This window comes from Centruroides sculpturatus, unplaced genomic scaffold, assembly GCF_000671375.1.
Source record: "Centruroides sculpturatus isolate CEXI.00-Female unplaced genomic scaffold, Cexi_2.0 scaffold650, whole genome shotgun sequence".
In the NCBI taxonomy this organism is placed as follows: domain Eukaryota; kingdom Metazoa; phylum Arthropoda; class Arachnida; order Scorpiones; family Buthidae; genus Centruroides; species Centruroides sculpturatus.
In genome coordinates, this window is record NW_019384909.1 from 104,860 (window position 1) to 117,025 (window position 12,166).

Below are 12,166 nucleotides of genomic sequence, written 5' to 3' on the forward strand. Positions count from 1 at the left end.
TTATTAGTTTTTGTTGTTTTGGATTATGTTAGGAGTTTTGGTTCATAACAAACATTCTCCATATAAGTTCCTTGCAAAACTCACATTTAACCATAATTCGCTGCAAAACTCACACTGTTTATTCTTTAAAGTTAAATTCTTCAAACAGAGCCTCAAAATCTTTGTAAAAGAATAGAAATTATTCATTGTTTTACAAAGAGTTTCAGGCTGTGTGCAAGTAGTTTCTATGCAAACAAAGATATTATAACAAAAATTGATATAATATACTGTGTGTCAACAATAAATAGTTTTTCGAGTTTTTCCAATTGTCTTAAAACGTGAAGAGTGTGACTTTTGCATCTATACATTAATTACTACGCTTGCACTTATAGATATCATAGTATGAATATTAATCACATAATTTAACCTCTTGTACAAATATTCCAATTCCAGTGTAAAAATTTATTTCTGCGTATAGGCACACAATAAAACGGCTGCTCATTGTAATATTATTACTGCTTATTAGATATCCATATAATTATGTAAAAATTTATGTAACACTTCATAATTGTATTAGTTTTAATATATCAGAATAAAGCAATATGTAAACATTAACGAGATTTAACGATAAAATTCTTTTATACTTTAATAACAAAGACGTTTAATTTAATAGGTATGTCCAGTAATTCCAACGTGTGGAGAGTGGCTGGAATCCAGGTAAAAAACATTTTACTGTACAAACATATCATAATAGTTTATGTCTAAAATATTATGTAGTTATTTTTTATTATTTTTTTAGCATCCGTCATTTATGACATATGATAAAACAAAAACACAAGTAACAGGTGGAACGCTTTTTCCTTTATTTAAAGTTTTTCAGGACAAACTAAAATTTAAGTAAGTTGCTTGTATTTACGTTTACAAATAAAAAATATTTCTTTTGTTTGCAATGCTTGGAACGTGTTTTATACTTAATTACATTATTCAACATTGTTCTATATTCTAACAGATTAAATAGTTAGGAAAAATGTGTTTTGTTTTACTGAAGAAAAAACACAACATAGGATAATGGAGTGTTGCACTTAATTATTATATCTAATAAAATTTAGTTTTTTAAATTGCTTCAATGTTATTTTATAGTATTATAACGAATGATCTACATTTTATTTATATGAAATATCCAAAAAACGTCAAATACATTTTATATTTTTTGTCATTGAGGAAGATTATGTATATTTCTAATTATCGAATTGTATTAGTTATTTTATAGTGCACCCATTAGAAAATGATTTAGGATTTATAAACAAAACGGAACCTGAACTGGAATAGCAGGAAAACTTGCTTACCACGTGAGTAAATATAAAATATGTGTAACAAAAATATGTTATTTTCTAATATAAATATTAAACAAACACGTTATGGTTTTTTTTACCGAAAACAAGAAAATTAATTAAATTCATACTTTATATAAACCATACAATTCATCAAATTTCAAATGTTCTTAATATTCAAAAGTATAAAGTATTGTAATGGACAATGGTGTAGTAATAAAAAAACCAAACATCTATTATTAAACTATTAACTTATTTTACAGATTCTAACATACGGACTGTATATATAACACGAAATTATGTACAGAACGTATTTTATTAAATTATTATTAATTCAGATTAATTCAGCAATATCAGTTGGCTAAATCTGTTATTTATCTAACCATGTACAAAAGTTTATGGACTAATAAACAGAAATTGTTATGTCTTTCTAATCCGACCATTCACCGGGGTTCAAAAAATTGCTCAGTATCAAGTTCAATTTTCATATGTTATATTTCTCGCATTTTGGTTCCAACTTTTTCGTGGAGTTTTCCTCGGTCTAAAAAAGTATAAATTTTTGTTGTAAATTTACAACTAAAATTTTTTTAAAAATTATTTATTTTTAAAATATTTTAAAAGTAAATGATTTACAGACTATAAATTACAAACCATACTGCCCTGCTGTAATAAAAAAGAGAGACTTTATTTCAGCATTAAAGAAAATTTGTACGCGTAAAACGTATAAAAATGATAAAACCGATGAAACACAAAGTTAAATATGTGTTTACTACATGATTACTCATAAAAAATAATACAAAAATGGACAAACGAACAAAGAGACAACAGATATAAGTTTAAATTCATAAGACTAGAAGTAGCACATAGGTGTTTTTTTCATATTAAAAATAATTTCGAAAAATTCAATAATTTCTTTTAATGACAATCCATAAAATTAGCAGCTGATCTAAAAAATAAATTCAAAGAATGCATAATTAGTGAACAACATATATTGGAAACATCTGGCGTAGTATGTAAATTGTCATGCACTGTGCATATATATTGTCATGCACTGTGTGTTCATTATATTGCAGAAACGGGAAGAATGTTACGAAAAAGAATAAAATAACTTTATGCATCAGAGTGAAAAATACCTAATCACCTTGATTCACTTAGTGCAACAAAAATTATTGTAAAATTAATAAAAACATCATAATCTTATTTACAGAAACAATGTATACTTTAGAAAAATTTAAAGAACACATAGCAATTTAAATGATAACAATTTAATTATTATAGATAGCAGAATTATTCTTGATAATATATGGAATGACGTCGTACAAAAAATTAAAAAGTTGTTACCCAATTTGGGATAATTGGTTTTTGTACAATTTTTGAGTTACATTTAGATGGTTGTGAATATTTGGCGTGGGTTTTGTTTTAGACCGTACCTACTGTAAAATATTTTTATAAACAACGTAAGTCATTTTTTATATTTTATTTCTAAAAAAATGTTTTAATTGTAAAGTTACAACAAAAATCCCTTTGTTAGTTCACAAATTCATTTCAGATGGTTTGTAAATAACATATTCAGTTATTTTTCAATTCATATTTGAATACTTTCTTACTTCTACGAGAATATGAAAATGCAACATAATACCAATAATGAACTTGTAGAGCACAACGTTATTACAAGAAACACTATAGTTTGATATATTAAAATTAAAATATAAATTGAAAATGATATTTTTTTGATAATCGAGTTTGTAATTATAGAAAGCTGATGTGTTTTTATCTGGATCGGAAGTTAATTATGAACGCTTCTGTGCGATGGATTTTTCGTCTGTCTTTGGATCCCTTCCAGAAGTCTTTATTATTAAAGCACCTGATAAAATTTCTGATTGGAATTCTTTAACTAAGCCATTTTCCTTAGAAGTAAGTAACTATAATATAACTTAAACTGTACTCAACTAAAAGTATAACTATATTTCTGATGAAATAGATATGGATCGCTATATTTATGACTGTATTAGTATTCGGTTTGGCCCTACATGCAGTTCTTCAGAAAGAGTTGGTTGATGCACAAACTCGACAACGTTGGACACGTTATCGAATTTTTTGGAATATATTTTGCACATTTTTCGGGCAAGGTAAAATATACTAATTACATACATATAATATGATCGCAGAGCGTAAGTGGTATACAATATATGACCAAACGATTGCCTAAATATCTGGCTATGATATGGCTAATTAAATGATTGGTATAAAGTAATTTGACATTAGAACTAGACGTTAGGCGCCATCTCTTAAGTAAATTAATAATTATAATTAAATAAATAAATTTATTTAATGAAAATTATTAATTTACTAAAAAGATGGCGCCTAACATCTACCTCTAATGTGAAATTACTTTATACCAATCATTAAATAAGCAATATTAAAGCACCGATATTTAGGCGATCGTTTGGTGATTTATTGTATACTAATTACAGTGAAATGTAAAGTTTATCAATTAAATATATATTTGATGTTATTTAGGATTAAATGTAAACAAGGTGAAAAGGTTTGCATCCAGATTTATGATAGGAATTTGGTGGCTATCGATTGTTGTTTTGGTATGTGGTTACAGCGGAGCATTAATGTCATTCATGACGTGTCCTATAACTTAATCCAATCCAAGAGATTTTCAGGAACTTGCAGTCTATGTCCGTAATAAAAAGTACTCATGTGGAACACACGGAGGATTTCCTATTTGGAAAGAGATCTTGGTAAGTGTTTTCAATTTTAAGATTATACTTTACTCTTAACCTCTGAGGTGGGGTTACTGCGACCTTAATAAAATTTTGACTGGCTTCTACTAGTCTGTTATCCTGTGCCAGTTGTGATGACTCAAAGCACCTTTAAGTCAGTTGTTCTTGAACCGTATGTGTGTTGCTCTGTCGTGTCATATTTTTTACACGATCTTAAATCTTTTTCTTTTGGGTCATCCTGACGTGTTATGTAACTATTTTCTTTAATCTAACAGTTTTGTATAGGTGGAATATATGGCATCAAAACAGCAGTCTATGGACCCTGGTTTTTCAGACTGAGCAAGTTCCATTTTGTATGATAAAGAAAGCATGTCCAGTGGTAAAGATGATGATGAAAATCCTAAAGATTTCATTAGTGACCATGAATCTGCATCAAGATTTGAAACACCATGAACCGTTAAACCACAAAATGGAAATATTATGTTTACGGCATAAATTATTTTAAGTGGTCCAAATAATTTATTTTCTAGAGCCACTGGAACTTGACAACACAATGTAATTACGCATTTTCTGAAAATAACAAGACCAGCTAAGTTTCTTTAATTTTACGGTTTGTCTGCCATTGCAGATAAAAGAAAACAGCATGAAATAAATTGTTTTTTTTTATTTTTTTACGAGTAATGTTTAGTTCCCAAGAGAATTGGAATGCAAGTTATACACTGTGCTTTTAGTCTGTAGAAGTATATTTAATTTAACTGACTTACGTTCTGAAGTGTTATTTGTACTCTAAAATTTAAAATTTTTTTATAATCTTAATATATTTTTAGAAAGTTTACTTTATGTTTCTAGAGTGTTAAAGAAAGCATAGAAAGTATTTTATGATTATATTTTACTTTTTCTTTCTTTTCTAAATTAGAGAAATTGTAAGAAAAGTTCTGGGGTCAGAGTGACCCTACCTTACTAGTTGCATTAGTTTTTTTCACCTCACATGTTAAGAGTTTATTATGAGTTTCATATGCTGATTTAATTAATCTTTCCAGATGTGGAAGTCTGAAAGTATCAGAACTATAAGACAAAATATCTTAGAAAATAACAATTTAATGAATACAGCAAAAACAATTGTGAAATTAAATGAAGGACGATTTGCTTACCTAATGAATACATTCGTAATTCATCACTTAATCAATAATGAAGAAATGCATAAATATGTCATTTCAAAAGACTATTTTCGCACCGTGATGGTTGCTATCCCAATTAGAAAAAAATTTATATTTAAGAAGAATATAAACAACATGTAAGATAAATTTCTATATTTGTTTATATTAATAATTTAATTAATATTTTCCTTTACTTAAAAACAGTAAATTTTTAATAGAGTAATTCGTTTGTTTGAAGCTGGAATTATAGAAAAATTATTACTTTCACGACCTAGAGAATCGTTACTGTCATCATCGCAATCGCAATTTCAACCTTTATCAATCGAAGATATTAAAAGTCCATTGTTATTTATGTGTGTTGGATATTTATTTGCACTAATCTGCTTAACATTTGAAATGATATTCGCAAAAGTATTTAACAATATGACTTGCAAGAAGTTTTATTAAATGTAAAATTTGCAAAATATGTCACGAATGAATTTACTCATATTTTTAGCACACACAAAATAAAATTTTTTAATTTTTTGCCCTGTCATTTAATTGCATTAGATAGAAGCATTTTTTGAATACGAATGATAGTCAATAAATTAAAATAATTATTATAATGTACTGTATTAAATAAAGTTTTATTTTTTACAATGAATTAAGATATTCAAGTTTATTACGATAGTTTTGTATAGCTTTTAAATATTCAAATTAACTATCAATATAATATGTTTACATAAATAAATATGATGTGAAATTTACATTAATAATNGTAATATTGTTTCAGCCAAATAATTTACTTGCAAACGAGGAGTATAATTAGGAAAGTAGTGAATAATTATATAGGCCCTATATTGATAGTTCTTATTAGTTCACAACGCTCTCTGGAAAAATTTTTACACATACTGATGGTAAGCATGCAAATCATATTGCCTTCCTATACCATAAGCACCAAATAAATGTAGGAACCATGCTGCAACAACACTTACTGTTCTTGTTACCGTTAGAATTCACATCATTAATATTTAGAAAAGTACGTTTTTCTGTTTTCAATTATGAAAGATATTGTACAAGGTGCACGACAGCATGACGTTAAAGATAGGTGCCGATAACTGATGCATACCGGTACATGAATTTCTATAGAATGCGCTCGGTTGTGGAGCTCTCGATTTTCTAGGAGAAGTGTCGGATTGGTGTGGAGTTTCGCTATTAAATATTTCAACTGCCTAAAGCGGTAAACATCATGTGACACAGTGCGTACACGTGGAAGGTATAACTTTCACAGTCTAAATAGGCACCCACGAAAGTCGTACCTGCTCATATCTGTCCATTTCATGAATCGAGTACAAGGCAAAAACTTATATAAAATTATACTTCTTGTAGGTAAGTAAATTATTCGGCTGATTATAATATTAGCTCGAAAGTTATCGTAGGTTATAGTGAGCAATAAAGAGTGACAGTGAAATAGACACACTTTTCTGAGCTTCTCCTTGTCAGATTATTTTAATCTATTTTTATTATATCATTTTTATTTATTACTTATGATGATTCCTCGTATATTAGACGATGCAAGTTGGCATTTTTTTACATTTACTAACCAATCGGCGACTTGTGAAAACAGTCTAACTATAAATTGCCGGGAAATATCTCCCCCCCTTCGGCAATGATTTTGGAAATCGAATGTAAACAATCGCTATAAATTCGCTTGTTTTACTCGCGTTTTAAGCTATAAATTGTTAATTAAATATTCTTTGACAATGTATATACGAGTAAGCATGTTCTCAAAACTGTCTAGCAATAAATATTTTGGAGAAACTCTATTGTCTTATCGTATGTTGTTAAGATTAATCATATTCGTTTTGTAAAACGCGCTAAGTTAAGCGTCATCTGTTCATTTTTTATGTCCGGTCATTGAAAGACTGCTCTGGATCGAGTATCAGTTGTATATACAAAAGGTAAATTGTTTACAAACTGAATGTCTATCGTCTGATAAATGTTTACTGTTTTGGTCAATTGTTCACGATAGCAAATGTCTTTTGTGTACGATCCAAGTCAGATGCAGGTTAATAAATGTTCTAATCTTGCTTGAAATTAAAAGCTTGAAATCAGAAGCTTCAAATCAGAAGTATAATTGAGTGCCTTGTATACAGTAAAGTAAAGATGTATGGAGACGGACTCATGAAATCATTTTTACATTTTTAGTTCATTTCTGATTTTAAGTTAGACCAGTAATGTCAAGGCCTGACGAGTAGTTACAGGATCATTCTGGTTCTTCTCGTTAGAACACGTTTTCCGGAAAAGGTCGTTTATCCTGAGAAATGGACACGTTAAGACAAGTATGCCAACTGAAACAGACTTGCAGGAGAACTACCGATTCAGCTCCTGATTGGTCGGCCAAGGAATCTAAAAAGTATATATAAGGCAATGCCATCGTTGAAACCAAGAGAAACAAGCCTGGCCTAACAGACTATAATTGATTGCCTTGTATACAGTAAAGTAAAAATGTACGGAGGTTTTTTGATTGATTCAGAGGTCGAGAATATAGTATATGAAGATGTTTCTTCGGAAGAAGAATGTGATTTTGTAGAAGATAGATTAGAGAACACAGATACCGAGCAAGAGGAAGACGAAGATATATTAGAAGTCTGCACACCTACAGTTGACTCATCATCTCAAGTTGGAGCCTCGTCGTCACAAATAGGTGAGCATTGTTCTTTCCTAGCTCGCGATGGGACCAGATGGAGTATGTGGGAATATCCTACAACAAAGACAAGAAAAGAGAACTTGATTTATCTTAAACCTGGTCCTATTGGAGAGGCTACAAACGCGAGGTCTGTTTTTGAATGTTGGAATCTCTTCGTAACAGATGACATTTTAGATACCATACTCATACATACGAACCAACAAATAGAAAAAGTGCAATCGCATTACGGAAGAGAACGTGATGCAAGTACAACAGATCTTCCGGAAATAAAAGCTCTAATCGGTTTATTGTACCTCGCTGCGTATAAAAAGGTTAATCGCTGTCACGTTAACGAAATGTGGACAATGGACGGTACAGGATTAGAAATCGCAAGAACGGCCATGTCGGAGAGACGTTTCCGCTTTTTGTTAGCAAATCTCCGATTTGATGATAAACAGACGCGAGGTGAAAGACTAATGTTTGATAAATTAGCAGCAGTCCGAACTTTTTTAGATGTATTTACGAATAATTGTATAAAAAATTATAATGTATCAGAATTCTGTACCATAGATGAGAAACTGGAAGGGTTTAGAGGGCGGTGCGGATTCCGCCAGTATATACCAAGTAAACCGAATAAATACGGTATAAAAATATTCTTGCTGGTGGACAGTAAAACTTTTTATACGCATAATTTAGAGGTTTACTGCGGAAAACAGCCAGATGGACCCTTCTCGGTATCGAATTCTGCAGACAATGTAGTGAAAAGATTAACTATGCCTATAGTTAACAGCGGCCGTAATATAACTACCGATAACTGGTTCACGAGTTTCAGTTTGGCTACAGATTTATTGGAAAACAGGTTAACGCTAGTTGGTACCATAAGAAAAAATAGAAGAGAAATTCCTGCAGAATTTTTAAATTTAAAAAATAGAAAAGTAAACAGTAGTAAGTTTGCATTTACTAAGACGATCACCTTGGTCTCCTATGTGCCGAAAAAAGGAAAAAATGTATTGCTTTTGTCGTCATTACATCATAGTGAAGAAATTGATCAGGAAACGGGACTGGCGGCAAAGCCAGAAATAATAACTTTTTATAATAAAACTAAAGGGGGAGTAGATACTGTGGACCAGTTAACCGGAAATTATAATTGCATACGCAACACCAGACGATGGCCTATGATCATTTTTTACTGTATGTTAAATTTAGCAGGAATTAATTCTTATATTATTCACCAAGCCAACGAAAATACATCCAAATTGAATAATAGAAGAGAATATTTGAAAGAACTCTGTATCATTCTAATGCGCGAACATATTGATAATAGGAAATGTATTTTAAATCTTTCGAAAACTATCAGAACGACAGCGGAAAAGATATTTCCGTCTGATCCTGAAGCAGGACCTTCACATTTGTCTGCGGAATGTGTAGAAAAAAAAAGAAGAAGATGTACTGAATGTAAGTCACGGAAAGATAGAAAAACGAAATATACCTGTGTAAAATGCAAAAAGTATCTATGCTTGGAACATGCAATTCAAATATGTAAAGATTGTGTTGAATAGAAATAAGAAACCACCATTTCAACTAACAATAAATATATGTTATATATTTGTTGTTAGCTACAATTTTTTCTTATTCTGAGTGCAATTTTTTTCTTATTCTGAGTTATATGTTAGCATATTATGTTTAGAATGTTTACAAATATTATATAAAGACAAAAATAAAAAGTTTTTTTGTAGCTTTCTAATTAAATTTTGTTTTATAGTTTTATTTGTGTGTTTCGTTTTAATTTTTTAATATAAAATCCTTTAGCTAGAAAAAAGAATTCCAAAAGTGAATAGTATTTTTCGGATAAATAAATAAATAAAATTGCTATTTTTCCTTAAAAATTAGGCTAAAATTGATTTGTTTTGAGGTGTCTATTTATTGCGAGTAGACGCCCTTAGGCGTATGTCACGTGACTTTTACGTTAAGTGATGATGCGAAGTACACCTTTAGGTGTGAATTGCTTAAAAATTTGATTAATTTGCGTTATATTGGAGTTTTTCAGCCATCTTAGCTTTAATTTGCTCTTCTCTAGGTCGATTGATTTCGTTTAAGCCAATAAGTGTTTTGTTACCACCCCTGGCCAATAAATATTTCGGTAAATACATCCCCCTACCATTATACATACTATACTAACAATCAAATGGAAACTTCTAAAGTTTCATTGGGTATCTTCACAGACTAATCACAGACTTGTGAAAGGAAAATATTGCCGTGAAAAGTCCCACCTCCGACCTTTAAAGTGAAATGTAAACAATCACATTAAATTTGCTTTCTAAATCGATTTTTAGTTCTATATAAATAATTTAATGTACTTAGACATTAAGTTAACTAATTCGACAATATTTAGGCAATTAAATGTGCTTTTAAAACTATCTAGCAACAAATATTCCCGGGAAACTCCAACTCTCTATAGTAAGTCTATGGAAGATGTTCTTGCTGTTAATTGGCATTAAAATCTTTGTTTCTACGCCTATTACGCTATAATTGGTATTTTATATTATGAATGATTTAAGTTCAACGAATGAGAATTTTTTTCAGAACCATCTGGTCTGGACATTCCCGCAAAGAACCAATCCACGTGATTAAAGTCAGAATGTAAGCAAACGTTACAAATAGCTATCTTCTTCATTTTAGAGCCGTAATTCTGGTAATTTTACTCCTGAATGTTTCTGACAAAGCAAACATTTGTTTAAATAACGTCAATAAAAATGAAAATTAGCGAAATTAGAGCTAAAAAAGATGAAAATGGCGATTAACTAACATTTATTTACATTCTGACATTAAAAGAAGGAGTAATTCTTATCGCAGTCAATTTCCCACCAGACAATTCTGAGAAGATGCTTACTAGATCAAACGAAATAAAAAAAAACTAGAAGTTAGCTAATTAGGCCCTAAACATTATGGAATTAGATATAAAGTAGTAAATTACAACTACGCGACAATCGTATTGCGTAGCTACCATTATTCTAAATTCTAATAATCTACATTAATCTGATAAAAATACTTTTAATTATTATCTGCAATTATTATCTATTCATTTTTCATCGCTAAACAACAAAACAAAACTAAAACGAGAGCGTAAACTACATTTTAAGTAATTATAAATGAAATCGCTGCATTTAATCGCGTTACGACTTTTTTGTCGCGCAAAACGCAACGCGCGACAGGAAAACACAAAAATAAATTATGATAATACAAATTGTGAAAATTAGAAAATTTTTGATAATTGCATTTTTGTAACATTCAGGTATTGACATGGATGTATTTTTTAAGTATTATTTTGTGAAGATTTTATATTATGAAGAAAATTTACAGAATCGACAACATGTAAATTGCCAAATTTTTGATGGTTCACCCATTATTTTTTCGATCGCTTCATTTCATGCAGAAAAAACATTTATAACTAAACTATCAGCAAATAATTTTGATGGATTCTATAATATTTTCAACGATGTGAATTTTTAAAATAGGTGATCGAGTTAAGCCTAACACACGACTATATCAGATAAAAAATTAAAAATAAAATTTATGTCTAAAAATCTTACAAAACTATCTATTAAATCATAAAGAATGGTCAGAGAATCAAAAGGCTTTGTACCGACAACGCAAAAGAATACTTGTCAAAAGAATTTACTAATTATCTTGGAGAAAACGGAATAAGGAGGCAGTTGACAGTCGAGCATACTTATCAACAAAACGGAATAGCCGAATGAACAAACAGAACTCTCGTTGAGATGGCGAGATGCATGATGATTCAATCCAATCAATCAATCAATTAATCAATCGTTGCTTTATTAGTACAAATTTGTACATACCTGGCCCCGCTTTTATAGCATTACCAGGTGAAATTATATACAGTAGACTCCCCTATAACGCTTAAATACGTTCCACTTTATAAGAATTTTACGTTCTAGGAATCCTTAAATACATGAGCCAATCACAGCCCGACACGTATGAAGTTTACGGACTAAGGCTGTTTGAAACGTTTTCTTCCATAAAATTAACCGATTCTAGACTAATTCGACTCAACATTTCCAAAACATGTATAATTTTTTGGAAATAATCCGTATAAACTATGCTATAAACAAAAAATTGTAGGATTACTTACCAAGTGTGCACCGTTCGACTACGCCGTTGCTTACGCTTGTTTTCGTCGTGGAGCAGCGCACCAAACGGCGGCCGCGTTTTCTGATAAGTTATTTTTCTGCGAAAACTTCGTTGAACTTTGGAGACATCATTAATATAAATAATTTT

At 30.1% G+C, this 12,166-nt stretch overlaps 1 protein-coding gene and 1 long non-coding RNA gene across 2 annotated transcripts; one reads left to right on the top strand and one right to left on the bottom strand.

The window, feature by feature from the left end:
• Window positions 1–1,621: 1,621 nt before the first annotated feature.
• Window positions 1,622–5,690, bottom strand: LOC111631607. The gene is made up of 3 exons (XR_002757731.1): window positions 5,194–5,690; window positions 4,999–5,092; window positions 1,622–1,851 (listed from the first exon to the last, which is right to left on the bottom strand). It is a non-coding gene; the product is annotated as an uncharacterized LOC111631607 (long non-coding RNA).
• Window positions 5,691–7,686: 1,996 nt separating this feature from the next.
• LOC111631608 (piggyBac transposable element-derived protein 3-like) lies at window positions 7,687–9,682 on the top strand. The gene has a single exon (XM_023375893.1). It carries the CDS (start codon window positions 7,687–7,689, stop codon window positions 9,424–9,426), a length of 1,740 nt encoding a protein of 579 aa, XP_023231661.1. The 3' UTR covers window positions 9,427–9,682.
• Window positions 9,683–12,166: the final 2,484 nt, after the last annotated feature.